Source organism: Nicotiana attenuata, chromosome 6, assembly GCF_001879085.1.
Source record: "Nicotiana attenuata strain UT chromosome 6, NIATTr2, whole genome shotgun sequence".
In the NCBI taxonomy this organism is placed as follows: Eukaryota; Viridiplantae; Streptophyta; class Magnoliopsida; order Solanales; family Solanaceae; genus Nicotiana; species Nicotiana attenuata.
Window position 1 is genome coordinate 93,290,386 of NC_031994.1, and position 25,098 is coordinate 93,315,483.

At 36.3% G+C, this 25,098-nt stretch overlaps 2 protein-coding genes and 1 non-coding gene across 4 annotated transcripts; 1 reads left to right on the forward strand and 2 right to left on the reverse strand.

The window, feature by feature from the left end:
* Nucleotides 1,117-1,188, forward strand: TRNAD-GUC. Its single transcript has one exon. It is a non-coding gene; the product is annotated as a tRNA-Asp (tRNA).
* LOC109227480 (protein ASPARTIC PROTEASE IN GUARD CELL 1-like) lies at nucleotides 1,344-3,597 on the reverse strand. Its single transcript, XM_019392657.1, has one exon. It carries the CDS (start codon nucleotides 3,001-3,003, stop codon nucleotides 1,585-1,587), a length of 1,419 nt encoding a protein of 472 aa, XP_019248202.1. The 5' UTR covers nucleotides 3,004-3,597; the 3' UTR covers nucleotides 1,344-1,584.
* On the reverse strand, nucleotides 14,317-23,592 carry LOC109227481 (DNA mismatch repair protein MSH2). 2 transcript variants are annotated; one of them, XM_019392659.1, is made up of 13 exons: nucleotides 23,427-23,592; nucleotides 23,155-23,204; nucleotides 23,011-23,043; nucleotides 21,268-22,341; nucleotides 20,547-21,101; nucleotides 20,351-20,461; nucleotides 20,169-20,258; nucleotides 20,013-20,084; nucleotides 19,623-19,733; nucleotides 18,400-18,526; nucleotides 16,944-17,140; nucleotides 15,282-15,431; nucleotides 14,317-14,703 (listed from the first exon to the last, which is right to left on the reverse strand). In XM_019392659.1, exons 1-13 carry the CDS (start codon nucleotides 23,473-23,475, stop codon nucleotides 14,503-14,505), a joined length of 2,820 nt encoding a protein of 939 aa, XP_019248204.1. In that variant the 5' UTR covers nucleotides 23,476-23,592; the 3' UTR covers nucleotides 14,317-14,502. The 2 variants fall into 2 exon arrangements, with proteins under 2 accessions (XP_019248204.1, XP_019248205.1); XM_019392660.1 differs by lacking the exons at nucleotides 14,317-14,703; nucleotides 15,282-15,431; nucleotides 16,944-17,140 and adding an exon at nucleotides 17,165-17,457.

The window sequence follows — 25,098 nt, forward strand, 5'->3', positions numbered from 1 at the left end:
AGAAGAAAACTCATTTATTTCCAATGCCCTTTCTCCTCCTCCCCCTCCCCCCCCCCCCCCAAACTCTCCTTCCAACTTCATCTTCTTCTTCTAAACCAAAACCAGCGCCGCCCAGTTAACCTACAATAGGTTGCCGCCAGTTGAGAGAGTTACCACCTATTGGTAATCTTTGCAATTTGCAATTGCTCGATTGTGCTAGAACAAGGTTACATCGTCTGCCGCAAGGAATGGACAGGTTGACAGATCTGAGGCGTTTAACTGCAAATGATTTGGAGAGCATCGACCAAGGAATTCTTTTCAAATTGGCTAGCATGGAAATGATAGATGTGCATTGAAAAGATTGAAAAGATTTCGCATCAAATTGGATAGATCATCAGTTTCTAATAGAGACCACACCTGGATGTCTAGATTGAAAAGATTTCGCATTGTAGTTGGTGAACCTCGAATTCCTATAGATTTCAACTCCTCACCAGGGAAACCAGGAAAAATAGCTATCTCCAAGTGTGAAATTTTCAATACGGGAGAGCTCTCAGGCATGTTGCAGATTTTTTAGTGAGAAAAAAATAATAATGTGGGACCCACTTTCAAAATTTAATTTAATTTAATTCTAAAAGAAAAAAAGAAATAGTCTGATAAAATCTCACGCGCCCAAACGCAATTAAAATACACTAACTTGCCATGTCACTGTGAGGTGTCTATTTGAATTACTTAACAGTCACTTGAAGTGTCTATCTGGAAATGGTCTCAGTTGAGGTGTTCAAATGATCGTTGAGGACAACTTGAAAGGACCGTTTATGTATTTCGCCTTTTTGAATTGATGTTGATTATGTAAATAAGTTGTAGTTTAATTTAAAAATCTTTATTAAAGCATCTAAACAATCAAAAGCAACGAGTCAACGACTAGTCCAAGCCTTGGCAAAAGTTACCGTTTTCCCTCCTTTTGGATTGGACAATGCTGTGCATTCCCCTCTCCTGATCTTTTCTTGGTAGGCGACGTTCGCCAGTTACCAGCAAGCAAAGAGAACTAGTATAAAAAATAGTAGCATATCAAGAGTAGCAAATGAAACCAAATATATTTAAGTCATATAACGAGCAATGAATCTCATAAGCAACCAAGTCGTTGTAGTATAGTGGTGAGTATTCCCGCCTGTCACGCGGGTGACCCGGGTTCGATCCCCGGCAACGGCGTTCATTTTTATCTTTTGGAACAATTTTGTTTTCAACAATGTCAAACCTTTAGGAGCTCATTATGCAGTTTATACCTCTTTTATACTCAGATTCCGACAATCACTTTGGATATATGAATCTTAATCTACTAAGTTGGTGAAATTACATTGGTAGTGTGAACTATATTTTTAGTATCAGCGTTAATAACTTCAATTTTTAAATAGTCCACAAAAACCATTGTGATAAACAAATAGTAGGAGTAAAGGAAATGAGAAGCAACCATCGTCATTATTGCAAACCAACTTTTTATTGGCTCCTTTCTTTTTCTCTTGTTTCATTTGTCTTTCTTAATTTAATAATGCAGCTACTGCCGCTATAAATTTTATCTCCACAGTTGTACTTCCAAGTACTACTCCACTAACATTTATCAGGACTAAATCCAACAAGGTTGTTATCGAGGTCATAACTGACACGTGTCCCCTGCTGCTGTATATTTCCAATAATCGAGAATTTTCCATCCTCCGGAGCAAAAGCTAAGCAGAACTTCCCCGCCGAGTCCACCGGAACCAGCGTATTCTTCGGGTGCAACGACAACGTTTTGCCACCGGAAAAATGAAACGCTACCGTCGGAACACTCGCCGTTTTCATTCCCGACAGATCATAGCAAGTATCAAACAACATAAAATCCCCGTCGGCCGGCAAATCCTGAGCATATTTCACAAACGTGTCACGTAAAGCATTATAAACGCTCCTCTCAAACCGCGTAACCGCCGTACCGGAGTCCACAATAATCCCTCCGTTACCATTATCGTCCACCTGAAATATGTTCGCCGGAACCGATAACGTCTCGCCGGCGACGCTGATTCCTTCGAGACCGACGTAGAAAAAAGTACTCCTCTTCGAGTTTTGTAGCAACGGTGCAATTATCGAGTCGCTAGGTCCAGCGGAATTGAAATCCAATGTCGATGATGAATCAGAATCACGGTCTACTAAGCAGTAGGAAAACGACGTCGCTTTAATTTGAGACGGAAGAGATAATGAGCTGCCGCCAAGAGCTACCAGCCCAGCTGAGCCGATAAATAGGCCTTCGTTATCATGGCCACAGCCTATAGCAACATTAGAGAATGACGATCCTCCAGAGTTTCCTAACGACACCGTTTCGCTCGCGAACTCGCCTACGGTGAAAGATCCGTCGCCATAGGAGACTTGATAGAGACACGTGCCGGTAGAAGAACATTCTGAGAGATGAAGAGCGGAGCACTCGGGTGAGTCGCAAGAGAGGCGAGTGTAGGTGGAGGAATAAGACGGGTTAAAAATTGGATCGGTTTGCTGGTAACATTCGGAGCAGGGCTCACATTGAAGCCATGTAATATCACTACCAGTGTCAATTGCCATGTAGAATTCCTTCACGGGTTGTCCTAATCCGACCCGAGCAAAATACTCGCCACTGCCTTCACTTATTCCAGAAGTAACAGGGATCTGGATTTCTTCAAGTTGAAGCATAGTAGTGAGTGAGGAAACTCGGACCGAGTCACGAGCGAGTCGGGAGAGAGTGAGAGATGTGTAGTTCTTGTGTTGGGTTTTTGCAAGAGAGGAACGAGGATATATTGATACAGAGAATGCTGAAGAAGAAGAAGAAGAATTAAAAAGGGGTTGTTTTATTGCTTCTTGTTGGAAAGATTGGAACTTGGGAGAGAGAACATGAAGAGTATTTTGAATGGATTTTGCAACGTCAAGGATTTGTGAATTATGTGGAGGTGAAGAGAGTGAGCGAGAGAGAGAAAGAGGAAGGAAAGAAACAAAGATGATGAGAGTAAAGGAGAAGAAGTGTGCCATTATTCTTTGGTGTAAAGAAAATGAAGAATCGAATGCAAGAAATGAGAGCTGGGACTGGATATAAGTAGGAGGAGGAGAAGGAAAAGCCGAAAGGTGAGAAAAGAGAAAGGGAAGGGGCTCAGCTCACGTCAGGCTTGTGTATGGTTTGAATAGTAGAAAAATGCATTAATGGAGGGAAAAAAAGCTTTCACACATACTTGATACCTGCTCTGTGGACTGTGCGATGTGCCCAAGAAGAAGAGGAGTTAAGTAATTGCTACAGTTAAATAAAGTATGGTTTTAGTTTTTCCCTTGTGTATCAGTTCAGTAATTCTCCAGTAATCACTCATTAGCATGGTCGTCAATGAAGTGGTTGAAAACTATAAGGTCTCGGATTTAAATTCAAACGAGGGTAAAAACATCAGGTAATTTCTTCCTATCGTCCAAGCCTTTGGTGAATAGAATTATCTGGTACATGTTGCTGGTAAGAGGTGATAGGTATCTCGAGGAATTAGAAGAGGTGTGTGCAAGCTGACCGGACAACATGGTTATAAATAAAATCAGCATTTGTGCATACAACCACAATAACAAACCCGGGTACTCCTACCTTGTAAAGGTAGAAATGCTATTTATAGACGTTGGCTTAGTAAAAGCATAATCTCTTCTATGCATATTGGTGTTAAAATATTACTCTGGTATAAACTAACTGCTGTTTTTAGACTTCTCTTACTTGATTAATACTTCCTCCGGTCCAAAATAAGTACTAATTTTTTGGTTTTTTTCTTGTGATCGAAAATAAGTGATTTTTTCAGATTTCAAGAATGAATTAATTATTTTTTTCCTACATTGTCCTTGGAGTAAATAGTGTTGGAATATGTGTTAGGAGTGTTTATGTGAGATAGTAAAGGTTAATATGGTCGATTTCATTGCTAATTAATGTTAAAAGATAAATTTCTTAATCTGTGTGAAAACATCCAAAAAAATCACTTATTTTGGACCGAAGGGAGTACTATATATTTTCACTACATTAATTACTTAAGAATAAATGCAGGTAAGTGTATATAATTAACATTTTTTTGTAAGGAAAATAAGATGAATAGTCTCTTAAAGCTGATCAAATTACGCCAAATAATTCCATCTGAAATCATCTCTTCTCGATCTTTATGCATTCTCGTTATTATGAGGAGAGAATTTAGTGATTTGACAACGAAACCAATGTGAGAATATAACTTTTCTTTCTTTGATTGAAGCAAGTCTTTTCTATTCCGTCGTCGATTATTACTCCCTTAATTTCTTTCTTGTACTAGCGGTAGTAGATTTAATGGCTTACTTGAGGTGAGTTTAAACCTTAATTCCAAGATTAATCTATCAAGTTCCTACCTAATTTTCAACAAGGTAAAATTGATTAAAGGCTCACAACTCACTCTGGTATAACAAAACACGAGCTCTACTTTCTAGTCAACAATCTTTTCATTAAAGCGTATTTCTTGGAGGTTGTTCCATAGCCAAAATGGAGAAAGAAAGAAAGAAAAAAACACATTTCACCCGCAATTCAAACTTGTAAGACTTAAGTTAGATATATTTCTCTGGTTAGTTGCCAATTAATTAGCAGCCTATTTATGGTTATGGTGGGTAGTTATTAGAGCAATAAAGAAGTAGAGTTGAGCTGCACACTGCACTTTAATACTAATGGTTCCAAGTGCTACAAAGAGACTTAATTACAGTAAAGTGACTTTCTTTTCTTTGTGTTATCCATTTATTCAACTACTAGTCCAATGCATGTTCTCTTCCCTCTGTAAATTTTTTCAGATAGAGGGGTTCGTTCCCAACTATCACAGTTACTTCCATATTACAGTTTTTCAGCCAAAAAAAAAAAATGAGACATCTATATAATAACATCATCCCTATATAACAGTCAGTTACTATAAAGTCAAGTTTTTCTCAGAACTGATTTTTTAAGTTATATTTACCTCTCTATAACAGTTTTTTACCTATAACAGCAACAACCATATTTATAACAGAACGTTCTTTGTAAAATTACCCTTCTATATCAGCTGTATAGAATCTTTAAGATTACTAATAATCTATACTATATTAAAAGTAGGAACATCCTTAGTCAAAAGTTAAGTTACAAAAATATCCTTTTAAATTCTTTAAATGTCTTATTTATAAAATAAAATGAAAACCTAACGGTACAAACATCAAGCACCACTTCATACCCCATTAACAGTCACAACTATTAGTGTTGGCCTTGATAAGCAGTGTTATTTTGGTGGAACTTGAAATAAAAAGCTTTTTAAAAACATTGTGTATTCATACAACAAACCTAACAGTACAAGCACCAATCGGCTTGCTCATCGTGTGTATTCGTACATTTTGTAGCCTTTATGATGAAGATAATATGTACATAATTCATGTTTGATTGTCATATCTTTCATGTTTCGCCTACTATAGCCCGTTTGGCCAAGCTGCAAAAATGAGCTTATTTTGAGAAGTGTTTTTTTTTCAAAAATGCTTTTCTCAAAAGTATTTTTGGTGAGAAGCAGTTTGTGTTTGGCTAGTTAGTTTGAAAAGCACTTCTGAGCAGCAATTATGTTTGGCCAAGCTTTAAAAAACTGCTTCTAAGTGTATTTTTCTCAAAAGTGCTTCTAAAAAAAATGCTTTTGGAGAAAAGCTATTTTTTTCTGCTTCTGCTTCTCCTCAAAAGCACTTTTTTTCCTTCCAAAAGCTTGGCCAAACACCTCAATTTTTTGCCAAAAGTGCTTTTGGCAAAAAAAAAAGCACTTTTGGCCAAAAAGAAGCTTGGCCAAACAGGCTATTAGAGCTTTTTCACTAATATGTCGAAAATGTAATGTTTGGAGTGATCACTTTGCAAAAGTTAGGTTTGGAAAACATGAGAAAAGAAAATGCAAAAGCAAAAGGAGAAGGAAATGATTGAAGCCTTCCTTGAGATGAATCACTTCGACTGATGCTAGAAGGTAAAGTTGTCTGCCAGTGTCTTACTACAAGGAATTTCATGAAAATATAAAAGCAGATAACTGTTGCACGAGGTTCAAATCATTGCAGATTTAACTACGAATTGCCAAAGGCATCAAAGAATGAATTAAGAAGAAAGTAGCAACAAAAATCAATTTCTATTTTCTTTTCTCTATTTATTTTTTAATTATCTATGCTTTATGCTTTACGATTCGGAACAACTAAGGTTCTTGTGGTGGTTATTTATTTTACAAAATAAAATAGGTTTGTTGATATACATTTCGGTAGCATGTACAAAAATAATATTATAGATTCTCAGTGCAAAGATTACTGATACCAAAAGTAAAGAGAGTCATAGTATTCTTCTTTGCAAAAAAAATGCTATAAGAGAGTGAACGTTATAATTTTTGTGCAACTTATGGCAATTGTAAGATAGAAAATGTTGATCACAAAAGAAGGTGAAACACATTGAAAAAATATTTTCTTATTGTCATGAGAAAAAGGAGTTAGTGATTTGTTTAATGCTTGAAGTTTGTGACGTAGTATAATATTTGTTAGGTCACATATATATATATATATATATATATATATATATATATATATATATATGTGTGTGTGTCTAAATAAACTAAATGAAACACTAATAGCTAAGGCGGTGAAAGCAAAACATTATTAGTGAGTATTAGTTTGACTATGTAGAAAATGATATCAGCAACTACTAAACACTTGAATTCTGTAAACCAAATAAACACCAATAAAAATTTGGATATATGTTTTATGTTACCTTATACATATTAGTTTGAAAGAAAATACACCTACCATAGCTGCTTAAAATTTGAACCCTCAAATGGCTTAAACAATGGTATAAGACTGAGCGGCAGAGGAACAATAATAATTTTATATTATGAAATAGTGTACGATATAATTAGGCATACACATGCACCACGCGTGCAGAGAAACTAACATATTTCTATATTTGTGCATTATTTCTGTTTTAGATTCTTACTATTTTACTGTTATTATGGTAGAATTACTTTTTTACGTTATTCATTGTTTGGTTTATGTGTCTTTAGTTCCATTTAACTTTTTTCATATATATATATATATATATATATATATATATATATATATATATATATATATATATATATATATATATATATATTCTGCGTGCGTGTGCATGCATTTATATTATATGTATATTAGATTTAATATATAAAATATATATATTTATCGCTATTATTTTGGAGGAAGGCCTAATAAGGTAATTATCCCTAGAAAATATTAAAGTTGGGAGAAACACCGGCGATTGTTGAGAAAGGAAGTTGACAAGCGCCGATAGATGGCTCACCGGAACCACCATAACCAACCTTCACAACCAACTCCTCCAATTGACCGACTAATTACACCAGAAAATGGAATTCCGCAAAAATTAGTCAATTCAACTGTTACATTGGCTACCAGGTATGGGCAGTGCTCCGACGGTCATGCAAGCGGTTCCACCGACAGTGGAGAAGGAAGTTTTGCAACCTATGGCAGCAGGTATGACTACAACAACTCGAAAACTAACATACTCAGCTGGATCTCAAGCAAAGAAGACCATGGCTGAAGTAGTGAAAACTAACATAGCTCAAACACAATGAATGCAACTTAAGTTCTACCCTCCGACAGTCAAAGACGGAGTGAAAATGGCCAAATTAAACCCAACGGAGATAGAGAAACAGACCCAGAAGTGGAAAACAGCTCTGATAGGCTATATTCTAGGGGGAAATCCGTCATTCAAGGAGATGCTCAAATTTGTCTATGGCGTATGGAATACAGTCACAACTCCAACAGTGTTGCTGCATGATGACGGGTATTTCATCTTTAAATTTGAATATCTGGAAGACAAAAACCTTATAATGCAAAATGGCCCATACACATTCAATAGTAGGCCTATGGTGTTAAAGGATTGGGATCCAAATTTTCAGATGAAGGATGAATCTATGAGAATTGTTCCAATTTGGATCAATCTGCCTGGATTACCAATACAGTGCTGGGCTGAGGAAAACCTAGGTAGGATTGCTAGCCTACTAGGCAAACCTATTTGCACTGATAGACTTACAGCAGAATGTGAAAGGGTGTCCTATGCTAGAGTGCTCGTTGATATGGACATTACACAACCATTGCCTAATGAGATTTGTATTGAGACACCAGATAGAAGCTGGATGCAAAGTGTTGAATATGAGTGGAAACCAAGTTTCTGCTTAGATTGCAACAAATTTGGGCATGACACTAGAGAATGTCAACAAGCTAATCAGCAAGAAGAGGAACAAATGAAGCATAAAAGGAAAAGAAAGAAAAGAGTTAGAAAGGAATGGAAACCTAAAGCAGCAACACAGGAAATCACCAGTACAACAAACCTGCAACAAGACAATCATACAGAAGAACCAACTGTGGAGATTCAGGTGGAGAATAGAGGCAAGCGGGTAGTGGTAATACAAGGAGATGCTGGAAAAACAAAACATCAAGAGATCAATTATGAAGAGCTAGCTAGAAGAAATGCATTTGCACCATTGACAATATTGGAGCCAAAGGAAAGTACACAAGTATTGGATGGACAGCAAGGGCAAACATCTAGTACTCAAGCTAGCCAAATGGTAAATGAGGGTAGTACCAACCACCATAAACCCCCATGATCATTGTGTCCTGGAATATAAGAGGACTGAATAAGTCCTTTAAACAGCGAGAACTAAAGAAATTCTTGCTGATAAATAAAGTAGACATGATAGCTGTTTTGGAGACTAGGGTTAAAAGTCACAGAATGCAGAATATCCGCAGAAAGTTGGGTGTAGAATGGCAATTCAAAGATAACTATGATTATGCTCCAAATGGTAGAATATGGTTAATATGGAAAGAAGCAAATGTCCATGTTACAGGTTTTGAAAGCAATGACCAGATGATCCACTGTCTAGTAGAGGACAAAAACTCATAATTTACTAGTTACATGACATTTGTATATGGACTTCATAATGCTCAACACAGAATCACACTATGGAGAAGTTTGAGGAACATACAAACTACTGGGCCTTGGCTAATAATAGGAGACTTCAATAGTGTGCTGAATGTGGATGACAGAGTGAATGGAGTTCCGGTACATCAAGCAGAAATGATTGACTTTCAAAATTGCATTGAGGATATTGGAGTAGGACAAATCACAAAAAAGGATAGCAAATTTTCATGGAGTAATAAAAGGGATGCAGAAATCAGAATATACAGTCACATAGATTGGGCCTTTGGGAATGCTGATTGGTTCAATAATTACAATGGGATAGAGACAATATACATGCTACCAGGATGTTCTGATCATACCCCTATTTTGATAAACACTGATGTGGTTAAGGTCAGAATGAAAAGACCTTTCAGACTATTAACCTCAGTGATGCAACAAAGAGAATACAAGGTAGTGGTACAGAACATTTGGGGGCAGGAGATTCAAGGTTATCCAATGTACTCTATATGGAAAAAGTTGAAACTCATTGAGCAACAAACCAGGGACATTCAACAGGAGCATTCATCAGTTGATCAAAAACTGATACAACTCAGAGGAGCACTGAAGGAGATACAGGGGAAAATCAATGAGGACTATTTCAACAAACAACTGATAGAAGAAGAGAGAATGATCTTGCAAAGCTTAGAGAAATGGGAAGCAATACAAGAGCAAATCATGAGGCAGAAGTCAAGAGCAACATGGATCCAGTTAGGAGATTGCAATACTAAATACTTCCATGCTTATATGAGGGCCAGACAAGCTAGGAACAAGGTGAGTTGCATCTACGATGAACAATAGGTGAAGATTACTGAGCCTAATCACATTCAGAAAGAATTCATCCAGTTCTTTCAGCAACTATTGGGGACAGCAGCAGGGGAACTACAAGGTATTGATGTTAATATAGCACGAAATGGTCCTTGTCTAACACTAAATCAGCAGCAGCAACTACTATAGGCAGTAACAGTAGAGGAGATCTGGCAAACTGTAAAGCATTTGCCTAATGACAAGGCACCAGGGCTGGATGGTTACCCGGCTGAGTTCTTTAAAGAATATTGGCCAATCATTGGAGAGGAGGTCACAGAAGCAGTACAACAATTCTTTCAAACTGGCAGACAGTTGAAAGAAATCAACTCCACTACTGTTACATTGATCCCTAAGGTGAAAAATCCCAGCTATGTGAAGGAGTTTAGGCCAATTGCTTGTTGCTCAACAATGTATAAGATTATTGCTAAGATACTGACAAATAGGCTCAAACTAATTGTGGATATTTTGGTTGGACCAGCTCAATCTGCTTTTATAGAAGGGAGGAACATCCTCAACAATGTCAATTTGGCCCATGAGTTGATTAAAGGGTACTCTCAAAAAGTAGTCTCTCCAAGATGTATGATCAAGGTGGATATCAGAAAAGCATACGACTCAGTTGAATGAACTACTGGAATTTGGGATACCTTACAAGATGGTTGCACTAATTATGGAGTGTGTATCCACAGTCAGCTATACTCTACTTTTGAATGGAGGATTAACTGACAGATTTGCAGCAAAAAAAGGGCTAAGGCAGGGGGACCCTATGTCCCCATACCTGTTTGTAATAGCAATGGAGTATCTTAACAGAGCCCTGAAGACACTAGCACAGAATCTAGACTTCAACTTTCATCCTAAATGTGCTAGACTGCAAGTCATATACATCTGTTTTGCAGATGATTTATTGATGTGTTGCAGAGCAGATGAGATCTCAATGAAGCTACTGATGGGAGTCTTTGATCACTTCTCCAAAGTATCAGGCTTACAAGCAAACTTAGAAAAGAGCTCACTATACATAGCAGGTGTGTCTATGGAATTCAAGAACAAAATGTTATCAGAACTTAAGCTATCAGCAGGCAGCATCCCATTCAAGTACTTGGGAGTCCCTTTGTCCTCAAAGAAGATTACTATTCACCAGTGCATGCCATTAGTGGAGAAGATTGTGGAAAGGATAAGAAGCTGGACATCAAAATTCTTGTCCTATGCTGGAAGAGTACAACTCATTAAGAGTGTCCTGTTTGAAATGCAGACCTATTGGGCCCAAGTATTTCTTATTCCTAAGAAAGTTATCAAACTTGTCAATGGAATATGCAGGAACTACTTATGGACTGGGAGTCATGAGAATTCCCACAGAGCTCCTATAGCATGGGAAACATTGTGCAAACCAAAAGCTGCTGGGGGTCTAAATATTATCAATTATGAGAGATGGAACAAAGCTGCTCTGACTAAACTCCTTTGGGCTATAATGGCTAAAAAAGATAAGCTCTGGATTAGATGGATACACTGCCACTACATAAAACAGAAGAACATCAATACAATGGAAGTCCCTAAGCAGGCTAGTTGGCTAGTAAGGAAATTGTTTACAGCAAGGGAATGGTGGGCAAATGACATACCAACAATTGATTCTTTTGTTAAGAATGGGAAATTCAGCATTCAGAAGACCTATATCCATGCTACTCCAAGATATCCCAAAGTCTACTGGAAGTCTCTAATCATGATAACTGGAATACTACCAAAGCAACAATTCATTTTGTGGATGGCAATGCAAAGAAGATTGGCCACAGTTGACAGACTAGCAAGATGGGGAATACAAGTGAATCAATCTTGTGTACTGTGTGGAGGAGACATAGAAGAGACACATGATCACTTGTATTTTGAATGTCCATATTCACAAAGTTTATGGACAGGAATACAAGAATGGTTGAGATACAAGAGGAAGATTGAAGAATGGGAAGTTGAAGTGCAATGGCTAACTACCAGTGTAAACAACAGAAATCCAAAGAAAACTTTGCTAGGAGTGGTGTTTGCAGCAGTAGTATACAACATCTGGATGGAAAGAAATGAAAGAAGATTTCAAGGCCAGAGAAGAGAGGTTCAAGATAGAGCAAAAGAAATTGCTAGGCAGGTGCATATATCAGGACAGAAGAATTGTAAATTGACACCTATATTGAATACACTAAATAGTTATCCTACTTGTAATCCATAGCAATTAGGATAGGATAAAGATCCAGAATTGTTTAGAGATCTTAGTAAGCAACTTGGTTGTAGAGTTTTTTTTTTTTTTTGTTTATTGGTTCAGTCTTGAGACCTGATACTAGAGTCCAATAGTACAGGTGATGTAAATTGTGATTACTGGTTGAAATAAAATTCTTTCTTTCGACCAAAAAAAATATTAAAGTTGAAAATTTTGTTTGAGCATCTAAAATAAAATAATATTTCAATCACAAAAGTTCAACTTCTTATCTAAGTGCAACAATCTTAACTTTAACTTCAAATGCTGATTTTTCCAAATTTCCACCAAATATTATCAAAATGAAACCATCTAAAATAGATAAGCAATCAATAAATAATTTTCTTCTTTATTAGTTAAAGTTATATTTTATTCAAATGTTTAATATATTCAAAACTTTAATGTGTCCATCTTCCAAAATTTAATTTGAAGGAACATATTTCAAAAAAGACACAATCTTCTGCTAACATTTAGGAGGGGGTAAAAGTAGAGCGAAGAGATTTAGTTTGAGTCAAGTTCAAACAAGCTGTATTAAAAGTGGGAAACCCTTAAATTAAAAATTAAATTACCAAAACACCCTTTTAAATAATCTAAATACTTTACATATAAAAAATGACACAAAAATGCTAAATTAACTTGAAAAGATGTGATCCTAATAAATAAATAAAAGTTAAAAGTGGGAACAAACTTAAAAATTAAAATACTAAACTAAAATGCCTTTTATTTAAATACATATTTCATTCACAAATTTTTAAATATTTCTATAACATGTGAAATATCGTTTCACAACTTTAATTGTTAATGTCGCGTTGATTGGGAGGAGACGCTAGAGGCACATCATTTCAAGCCAATCGTTCGGGACTGAGAAGGACAAAGTGAGACAACAAAGACGAGGTATTCTTCTAATCACTGGAGAGGAATAAATAAAAATATCATGAAAAACAAAGCCATGGGGTATATCCTGAAGTATTCACAAGGATAAATTGATAGGGTAACCATATATATTAAAAGATAGATGCAACTATTTACATGGATAGTTAAGTAGTCAATTATCTATTCATCTAAATATTTTCTTTATATACATAATTGTACCATTTATTAAGCATGCATTAATAACGCTACACTCATGTTGTACATGTATAACGATAGCAGGTTGGCGGAGAAAATGAAAAAGTCCGGTTAAAAGCAAAGTGGATAAATTTCACGGTTTGTAAATTTTTCACTGCTGCATTCGTATACAGTTCAATGACATGGATAGAAAGTACATGGTAAAAATGAAGACATCAAAGAAATGGATTATGAAGAAGAAAGTGACACAAACAGGTTCTATTTTCTTTATTTATTCTTTAATTATCAGTCATTTGTCATTTATATAAAATTCAATATCTATAAAGTTAAGAATCTCATAATTATCTTGTATGTTGCATGCATGATATGATTAATATAATTTGAAGAACTTGAAATATAAAATATTCATTTAGATTTTGTATTTCTTCAACTCTTACAAATTCTCGGTGAATATGCGATTATTTGTGTTATTTTGTCGATTTGTTGGCAAGCAATGATATAATGGCAGGATAAAAGAGATTTCTACTTGCACATTTGAAGGAGAGTATCTTCGATAACTGATATATAACATATTAATAGTATCATGATTAAGAGAAACATTGGAGTTATATCTATTGAGTCAATTTATATTAAGAAAGTGCTAAATAAATTTAGGAACTTAAACATGAAAAAGGTTAGCATTCCATTTAATCCAAGTTTCGAGTTAACTAAGAATGATGAAAGAATTGTGGCTTAATCAAATTGTACATGATCTTTTGGAAAATCAATGAACGGTTTCTTTGTTTTTCTAAAAAAACTAAAGATTTGAGTTTTCAATACTCAAAAGTTTTTACATTATTCGATATATACGTGCAACGCACATGCCGAGAGACTAGTATATATATATATATATATATATATATATATATATATATATTAATTAGTACCAAGGCATTTGGCTTTTAATTCTCATGTTCCTTAATTTTCTCATCCCTTTGGTAGGAGGAAAATCCAAAAGAATTACGTTAATTGTTAGAGGTACAATTGAAAAGCTCCGCACTAAGGTTAGTTAGTTGTTTTTTTTCTCTAAAAGTCTCTCTAATTCAATTGTACAAATACACTACTCATTTTAACCAAAAAGTAAGTACAAAACGGGAAGATTTCGTCTATTTCTAGTTTTGGGTGTTTAGGAGAGGGGAAAGGTTGTGTAGTCGTTGTGGAGGAATAATTAAATAGACTACTACCAATGTTAGCTGACCATAAGATAACGTTTACTATTAACACAGGATGCATACAAAAGTCCCCTGATTACAGAGAATCATGTTTGGGGTAAGGATTTAAACAAAACTTTACACAGGCTAAGTTATATCCACAAAACCCATCAGTATCATTCCCCCAAGCTTCACAGAATAGAAGATAGTTCTAATCTGAAGAACTAAAAAAATTGCTGAAGCCAGTGAGAGTCAACTGCATCCCTCTCCAGGTCGGTTTTCATTTTGCTCAACTGTTGCCTGACTTCGTTTGGATCCATCTTATCTAGTGGCAACTGAACGAAATCCTGTAAGAATTGCCGAGCTCTGGCAGTACCTCTAGACATGTCATGGGAGTCAAATTCTCTCTTCCGTTTCGAAGCTGCCTGGAAGAATAACAAAAACAGTTTTATATATCCACAATAAATTAAAAGTTGAGGATAGTACTCTGGAATGGTATTCGAGCTAAAAAGTTATGGTTACATGTCCCCTCCCTCAAAGTAGACATAGGGAAACCAAAAGGCAAGTGGGTTTGAGACAAGGGGAAAACCAAGTACCAACAGTTGCTCTGATTACATGTGACTTTGCTACTATAAGGTTTTCCAAGAAGACAGTAGAGCATGCAAGTGCGCAAGTGCATTCTGATACACACCCAAAAAAGCAATAAGCAATAGAGCAGATCAAGATGTCATAAGAAGTTCATATGACACCATTAACCATTCAAAAGCATCAAATGGGATTTGAAACATTAAGATTACGAAGTGCTTAAATAGCAGAACAAGCATTTTTACATTAGCTAAACCCATTTGCTAATCTTGCATATGATTTTTAAAACAGGTAAGATATAAGAATGCCTCTAGACAGGGAGTAGACAATAGACATGACCCTAAATTCAAAAAGAAAAGGAAGCAGAATTTTTATTGATTTTCACGATGAGCATAGGAAGGTAACCAAATGAAAGTACCTCTTTAATGTCATTTGGAATTATGGCAATAGGAGAGAAATCCTCCAACTCAGATGCCTTTTCTCTAGCCAGGGCCACAACACTTGGTGGAAAATTTGCAAATTCAGCAACATGAATACCAAAACTCTGATCACAAGCACCTGGTTGAACCTGGAAGAGTACAATGGTCAGATGCACGTTCTAAAAAGCATAAGAAAATAGTTTTTCAGTCCATGATGTGATTAGGCTTTTAAATTCTCCTTTCCACTAAAACATATTCAACATGCCTTATGGCTTATAGCACCCAAAAGGAAAATCGCCGTGATTTCAATGCTAGTGCCTTCCATTAATTTTTAACAATATATTCAACGTGTCTTATGGCTTATAGCACCCAAAAGCCAACATCGCTGTGATTCCAATCCTAGTGCCTTCACTAATTTTTAACAAACTTTCTCAGGACGCAGGAGAGGTGGAGTGGAAAATATCACATGTATTGGCACATCACAGAATGGTGTATATCCTTTTTTTTTTGAGATGATAACAGTCTTATATATTCAAAAGGCACAAAGGCTGTGCTGGCATAATTACAGGAGGTTGTACCAAAATATACATCTAAAATTTCTATCCTATTACGAGGATCCTAGAACATCTATTATAGCTTCTGGATCCTCTGTGTATTCCTGCTTACACCAAAAGTAAAACAACAATAAAGAGTCCTTGTATATCCTTTTAACATGGATTTTAAACAATCAGCTAAGAAGTGAGTATCAGCAGTAAATCTTGAACTGGAAATCACATATACTCCTGTTTACAACAGGTCAAAAATTAAAACTTGTGAAACCAACAAATTCGAGTGACTTTTTGACTGTTTGTGCGCACACCATATAAACTTAAGATTGCATGCGAAGCCAACCTCATAAAATGTAATCTAATATAAATAGGATACGGAGATCGACTTACTAAGCACTTACCAGAAAGTCCTCACTGCTCACCATAAGCTGCATTTGATGAGCTATTAAGCAGCATAGTAAGTTACATGTTTATGATATGCCACTAGTGCTCTTCTTATCTTTTTTCTGGTAAGTAACATCTACACTTACTAGTTAGTGTTGGTTCACGATACTTCATTATAGACGTACAGGCAGATGCTGCCAAACTAAAAGCTTTTATACTGCTACCTAATAGAAAGTCTCCTATTTCTACCAATAATGATAGAAACAATCATCCCTACTAACATCACATTTCAACGTCAACCACAGTGGCATAACTATCCTAGTTAATTCAGAATTTCTTTAAGCTTAAGCTCCCTTTCAACTAGTATATGTATCTTCTTCATTCTTGCTCTGTTTATCTTGAAACTGTCCAAGCATCGCAAATGTACTTGATTCTTTCATTCAGAGTACACGACTGCATGTAAAGATAAGATCTTTCTGGTATCTATAAAAGCTGCCACTCCACTTATGTAAGTGATACAAAGCTCTCTTACAATATATAAATATCTTCCTAAACAAAGCTCAAACATTCTCAAATCTGGTAGCAAGTAGTAACAAGAGTATCAGGAAAAAAACCTTTTTTATGATAAGTAAGTTTAGCAGGAAAGAAACTACTCAAATAACTTAAAAATTATTCGCAAATGATGAGAACGAGTCAGAAGTAGCCAGAAAGAGAGGAAGATAAACATACCTTGTAAAGCATAGTTAGCTTGCGATTAGAAGGTTCGATGTGTGCAAAAACATGAAAATTTGCTATCCCAGCACTTTGCTTATGTCCATTGTCTCCATTCTTGTTGGCTAATGCAGTCAGCTCATGAAAGTGAGTGGCAAACAATGTTGGTGCTTTAATTTCTTCAACTATGTGCTCACAAATAGCCCAAGCTAAACCTGATAACGTGAGTAAAATACACGAATATAGTTATGAAGTAGTAGAAAAACAACCTGATGACAACAAAGTTGCCAAAGAAATAACTCCAGTTCAGCAAGGTTCACGCTCAAAAAGAGAACCCCCAAAAGAAAGAAAAAGAACATTCTTTCCGTGCCTGCCAATATTTAGGATACAAAAGGTTTAAGATTAGACATGGCTTCAAGCTGAGTGTATTTGAAACCATAGTCTCCTACAGTGGACAAAATGAAAGAGAACTAACTGCTCATTAAGCTCAAGTAGTTTTCCATGAGGCTGAGTTTTACAAGCCTGCGTCGGACTAGATTGTGGAAGAATAGTCAGCAAAATAATCGATCATGCTTTATCTTAAATTTCATTGATATTGGTGCTAGTAGAGAATATAATAGTTAATTCATATGCCATGAGAGAATACAATAAGCATGAAAACTGCAACCCACCCGACTTCATATTTAATGATAGAAGATAAGCTTATATCTAATAGAAAAGGCAGACTTAGGTGAAAAGTAGCATGGAATAGTTCATTCCCGGTTCATGGGAAAGAAACGAAGTTATGAACACACTTCCAGAGTGAAACTCACAAGCAGAAACAAAGTTAATATTATGAAGAAAAACAGAATGGCATGAACCCCAAAGCACTCACTCTATAGGAGTTTGTTTCCTACTTAGTTTAGATGTTTTCAAGAGAATTAATAGCAGGAGAGCCATACTTTAGCAGAGTTTATGACAATCGGCAGTATATTTCATGGACACTTTGTTCACAACAACCAGTAAATGTCAACTTTCCATACGTGTCTCTCCAACGTAATCCTACTATTTCAAATGTTTGCCTGCAATGCCTTTCACTAATATGCATCAGATAGCCCAAATCCACACTTTATGTAACTCTCTTTAAAGTTCATAAAGTCACCAGATTATAGATTTCTCGCAGAAATATCATGAGTGATACCACTATGCCATGACGAGAATATTTACCAGAAAACATACGAGGATGGTACATGTAACAGTTGTTACTCTGCTTGTCGCTTAAATTCTAGGTGGAAAAGAATGTTTAACGAATAATCTAATACCTAAAAGATAAGCTCAAGTCTCTTAAAGTGGAAGCTTCAAATGGGTTACATGACAGGTCCTGCACATTTATAAATGATGCAACAATACAAGAGCAAGTCGAGCAAAGGTGAGTGGTAAAGTTTTTTTTTTTTTTTTTTTTTTTTTCAAATAAAAAATAAAATCAGAAACTCACCAAAGCCATCGTAGGTTGATGTCCCACGGCCCAACTCATCAATTATAATCAATGATCTATCAGTAGCTCCTTTCAAGATAGATGCAGTCTCAAGCATCTCTTGCATAAAAGTAGAAACCCCTCTCAGCTGATTCAAAGAATAGGAAGGAGAAATACAAGCCTGTTAGTTCCTTTAATTAATAAAGAAACGACCAGATAAAATAGTGACAAGTAATAAATAAATAAACAAACATACAAAAGAAAACAAATTTATTTTGGGCAAATGACAGATCACGAAATTACCAGCTGTTCCGATATAAATATTAAGTTCTGAATACTTTGTGGATAAAGAGGCAGGGGAATACATTTATCATTCTACTACTGCATCAGAAAGTAGGATAAATGACGTGGAATCCGATGCTTTTTTGTTCAATTGGTAGGCAAGTAGGACCGACCCTGTACCTGATGCACTGATGTTGAATGTGTTAAGCATGAGTGAGCTATGCAACAGGGAGTGGAAGAGATGCTTAGCAACATGTAGATCAGGAAGGCTTAGGTGTGGACATAACAAAACATTGATAGTTCTCCTGCATGCGTAGTATGGGCTATTTGGAAGGCAGAGGATGTCAATACTTTAAAGGAGCAGAATAAATTGAAGTTCTTCGCTTCCTTTTGGAGTACACAGAACAGCCAGGAGCACATTTATGAGGTTGTGGAATCAAATCCCTACAGCAGGCAAGCGTATCGTTATACAAGGTTTTCCATTTCTTTTAGAGATAGAAGATCATTCACTCAGTAGGAAAAAAATAATTTTGTTTAGCTACTGACTGACACTGAATACAATTCAACTATTTATGTACAACTTCAGTTTCGTAATTAAGCACAGCCTTTCCACTTAAAACCATAAATACCAAAACGGAAGTGGAAAACATCAAGCACATAATAAGAATCTCAATTATATGAAACTTATTCAAGCTGATCTGACATGTGGATCAACTATGTATTGGCAAATGGGACTTATTTAGCAGCTTCAGTACTCTTTTCTTTAATATGCACTGAAAAAAAGGGGACGGGCTTTTACGACACAATCAATCAACTAAGCCTCAATGCCAAACTAGTTGGATGAACTCAAAAAATTATGAAGAGCTAGCATGTTCTGTTACGACAAACTTCTTCGACAGGCGCCTTAATGAGCAAGTTGATACTTTAATTTCTATATATTCAACAAGGATATGTTGTCTCACCTGGCAATCTCCAGCACCAACACGAGCAAAAATACAATCACGAATAGAAATGGTAGCATTGTCACATGGAACAAACGAGCCAACTTGGGCCATCAGGACACTCACACCAACCTGTTAGTGCAAATTAGCCAAATGATTTGAGATTCTTTTTGAGAGGAAGTCAGTTTATGTATAAGAACAATGCATGAATAGAGAAAAATACTGGAATACAAATAAAACTAGATCTTCAAGCAACTGATTATGAATTCTGTGAATATACAGAAACAGCCTCACAAGGAGGAATTGCCAAAAAGCAATTCTTTAGTTACATTTATTCCATTTGTGCCTTACATACCTAGACAGATGATAAAGAAGGCAAAAAGAACTTTCAGCAAAATACTGAACCCACACCTGCCGAATGTAGGTCGACTTTCCACCCATGTTAGGACCTGTGATAATCTGAAACCAACTCTCTCCCCTAACCTGGGAAGATGAAAGAGGTAGGTTATAAGCCCCTCCAGACAAAATATCAGAGACAAGAACATTTCAATGCTATAGAACACATACTAGTCTACAGTCATTAGGAATGAAGTTAACCCAATCTTGAGCTTCCACACAAGGATGCCTACACCCTTCAAGTATAATATCTCCTGTATCCTATATGGAAACATCACCATATTAGCTGTGTATAATTTTCTTTAACATGGTACCAGCATCATCTTAAACGGGAAGAGAAAGAATGTCCCTACTGGTGGACTGATATTTGGTCTTGTGTAGGGAGTTGGGCAACTGGCAGCCAAATCAGCAAAACTCAGTAGCACATCCAACTCAGAAAGTACACCAGCTATACCTTCAAACACCTGGAAAGCCACTACTCGGTAAATCCAATAAATGGGTTGGGAAAGAAGAGGAGGTTCACCCAAAATATACAAATAGTAGACATACCTCGGAGAAACTCGCAGCTGTTTGAACTACACGAGCTACCAATTCTTTCTGACAGCTCTTGTACTCCTCTACAATCTTCTGGAACTGATCTCCTAGTTTTTTGAGTTTTGTATTGGTGAACTTTACCCCATCCTTACGTGTTTCAAGAACAATGTAGTGAGAATTTAGCTGCTTCCTGACTTTTGGTTCTTCTTTCTTGGTAATTCTGAAGACGTGTCCAAATTGTGTTTCTTTATCTAGTTTAAGCGACTTATCAATAGGTAGATCAAGATCATTGGCAGTTTGTTTGTGCAAATTATGAATTTGTCGCTCCAATGTCTCTTGCTCATCCTTCAGAGCAGATAAATTTGGGTCATATGCAGAAGAAATCATGTATTCTCCATTCTCAAGTTGATCAAGGTCAACAGAAGTTTCCACAAGACCTATGAACTTATTCAGGTGATTATCATCGCTCCATTTCTCTAGAGAATCAATATACCTTTCCCTGATGAGTGTTGCAAATTGCCCATCATGACGTTCCAAAACACTTTTGATATATGGTACTCTGATGCTTGACTGCACATGAAGGGAAAAAAAAGAAGTTAAGCCAGGACCCCTGCATGATTTTGCTAAGAAAAGAGGGGATTAAAGTCATTTGTACTTCAATGTATAGCTGATTGAAATCTATGGAGTCGAGGCTAACAAGAGGGGAAGAAGGCACAAAGGAGAAAAGAGAAAGTACCTGATAGAGTTTTACAACGTGCACTAAACTGGCTCTTTTCCTCTCAAGATTGTGTGTCAGCCGCTCGATATCTGAAATTCTTTTCAGATGCTGCCTCAAATCTTGGCGAAGCGCAGCATCCTCCACGAATGACTGAACTACATCCAGCCTACAGTTAATCTCTTCTACATCCAGTAAAGGCTGTTTGAGCCACATGTGCAATAACCTTTTACCCATTCCAGCAGTACACGTTCTATTCATCAGACCGAACAAGCTAAAATTTTTATTAGCATCTGATTTGCTCTCCATAACATTCAGAGCTCTCATAGCAGCAGAATCTAATCTCATGTAACTATTGAGGTTGTATTGTTTGACTGCATAGTTTCCATAATTGCTCTCATCCGCAAGTAGTTCTGCGTAAGAAAGTATGCACCCCAAAGCGCCTGATGCACATTCGAAACCAGAGACCAAATCTCGAACAGGTTCTACTGAACCCTTCACGAGCCTACCAAGATCCTGTACCAAATCTCTCCCTTTAAATTCAGTTTTCTTTCTTTCAGTTACCATCACGCCGCATCTGGATATTGCATCTAGCATAGGCCTGTATTCACTGGATTTGCCAATCTCCGCTGGTACAAGACATTCTCTGCAACCAAGAGCAACCAAAGCAGACTCCAAATTCGTGAAGTGGCTATCATCTAGAAATTCTGTTAAACCAAGGACTCTCTTAGTAATATCAACATAGCCTAAGCCAACTTCACATCCATTCTGACCAAAGTTTGGAGCAAGAGCAGCAATCACCGGAGAATCTTGCATTTCATTATTAGCGAACAGAATATCCTCAAAACTTCCAAGATTTCCTGGGGTTCCACTTTTTACCAGTCTCCAGTTTGAACCACTGCCCTCATATAGTTCAAGAGTACGATCCATTCTCTCCAAGAGAATGTCACGAGCTATTGTTTCAAACATGTTTCTACTCACACTAACACTGGAAAGGGCATCAGCTCCATTACCCAACTGCCGTAAAGCAGTTGTTGTGTGGTAATATGTCTTTGCAATGAAAGTTGCATCATCTCCATGAGCAGTATAATAGTCCTAAAGAGAGAGGGGGGGTGGTTACATTTAATCATCCATAAAAGAAGGAAATGCATGCTGGTAGCAAAGCAAAAAAGGGCTCCCGGTCGAACCATGAAAGAATCAAAAAGAGAAAAGCACAAATGCATGAAGGTTCAGGACAAAAAACAAGATACTGAGACAGAAATTTACAGGTTATTCAACAAGCTAAAAATAAATATAGGTGCCAGGAAAGAAAGAAAGTTTGCTGCACCACCTTAAAGGTGAATAACTTGAATAGCTCAATTAATAACTTCAGAAAAGAAAGAAAAAAAAAACTGGAACCTGCCTAATTCAGATGGAACTACAAGCTTAACCAAAAAAGGCAGTAGTATGACCAGCATACAAGAATAAGGGCATTCATTCAAGAATCTCAAATGGAACTAAAACAAAAAGGAAATAGCTATCACTACATGTAGCTGCAAAGACAAATAATAAGGCCAAGCACAACACCCAAGATTATCGCCTTAGCAGTCAATAAATTTGGAACAAAGACTGTGAGAGACCAAGGTCGGAATCCCAATAGAGGCAAAAAGCTTCCATTTGCCCAAGTATGGGTGAACAAAGTTATCCTTTCGTTGGCTCGGACTCCACCATTTTTTGAAGGGGGGAAAAAAAGAGGAACTAGCACAGAGTTAAGAGGAGGCTCACCCGACGATCAAAGAGGCGAACTGCCCTAGGGTCCTGCAAAAAAAATTAACAGTTCTCTATTAAGCGAACCGTCTAACAATTTTCTCTACAAGTGAAGGTGCAATAACTATCTGAACAGATTGAATGATATAAATAAAAGTTTACCTTGGGTAGGGTTTTGAAGAATGAGAGAAATCCTTGAGCTTGCTTAGCATCTAAAACAAAATCATTCACAATAAAAATATCAATCAATCAAACTACAGTTAAATCCCCGAATCAGTTGAACCGCTAATATGAATCCTCAATATCTATTTATTAAACACAGTAAATAATATGAAGAGAAAAAAACTAGATAATAAGAATATTAGAGCTAGAAAAGACTTGTAAGAATAAACTTCTGAGAATGTAATAAAACATTCGACGAATTAGGGTTTTACCAAGTTTAAGCTCAGGAAGCTTGCCCTGTTCCTCCAAATTTTCATTCATTTTTTTTTTAATTTAACTTTTCTGCAGTAGAAATGAAAAGCAAAGAATTTTATAGAGTAATGGGAAAATAGAGGAAAATGGAGGGATGTGGGTTGGCGGGAAAGAGAATGGCGGGGAGCTAGAGAAGATTCTCTTCTAGATTCTTGAGCTAGGTACATATGGACCTATCGTGTTATGGGCCTATATTCTATCAATCGGGCCTAAATTGAAGCCATACCGATTGGAAGAGGACCAAATAACAGGTTGGACCGGGGCATTTGTATCTATACCCGCTTTTTGGATCACGTTTTAACTTGTACCCGCTTTGCAAAAAAAATTGTAAGCGTACCCACTTTTTCGCTTAACTTCAGCATACAGGCCTGAAGTAGCAAAGGCAATCCCGCAAACTTCAGCATTCTAGTAGACGGTCCTGAAGTGGCAAAAATTGCTGAACCAAGTGTGCTGAAGTTTTGTTCTCTATTTTCTGAAGTTTTTATTTGTAATTGCTGAACATAAGCATTCTAGTAGCTGAAGTTTTGTGATGCTGGAGTTATTTAGTTCATTTGTAAAAACTTCAGCACTAAATAAGCTGAAATTTTTTTGTCCTGGATTCATTAGTTTTGTCATAAAGCTTTTTCAAAAACTTCAGCAGGAGATGCTGAAGTTATTTAGTTCATTTGTAAAAACTTCAGCACTATATAAGCTGAAGTTTTTGAAAAAGCTTTCTAACATACTAGATAAATAATTACCTTATTCTTTCATAGTGTATTACTACTATAAAATAATCAGATTGCCAACGGTAACTAAATCATAAATTTGGAAACAATAAACGTGAAAAGAACAGAGTTATCATGCAAAGAATCACTAAGTGTGACATTAAACTTCCTGTACGTGGAAATATTCACAAATTATTATCTACTAACTTACGTAATTATTTATAATTTGTTAAATAATCTGACAAACATACTTATGGCAATTATCCCATGAACTGAAGTTTCATAGCAGCACCAACATCAGCAGAAAGAAAGAAGAAGAAGAAAACGAAGGAGGAGAAGGAGGAGGAGAAAGGGGGCTGAAGTTGTTTAAAATGTGGGTACAAGTTAAAACTTTTAAAAAAAATTGGTATAGGTTAAATGGGGGCGACCAAATATGGCGCCCCGTACAATTTTTACGGTTGGACTGGACTTTCCTTTTCCGCTTGGGATGTGGAAATGGCACTAGGTAGCCGATTTTAAGGACACCATTTAAAACACATTCAATTTTTTTAAAGGGACTTTTTTGTATATAGATGAGATTTTAAACTTACACATTCAAGTTTTTGTACAGAATCTGGTAAAAAAATATAATTTAGATACAATTTATATACAACTTATATACAATTATGTAAGTTGTTGATATTTTGTATACCGTTTCGACATTCGACATACAAAATATATACAATTTGTTTACGTCTTCTGTTTCGAGTTTCACTATGAAATTTCAGCAGAATCTTCACCAAATTATCTCAAATTTGAGATATAAACTCCAACGGATATTCCCAATCATGTACAACAACACCCAATTCAAACAAAAAAATTCATAAAATTCCATTTTCGATTTCAAAGCATTAAAGCTTTTTAATGGCTGTCAATGCAGTTTTTAATG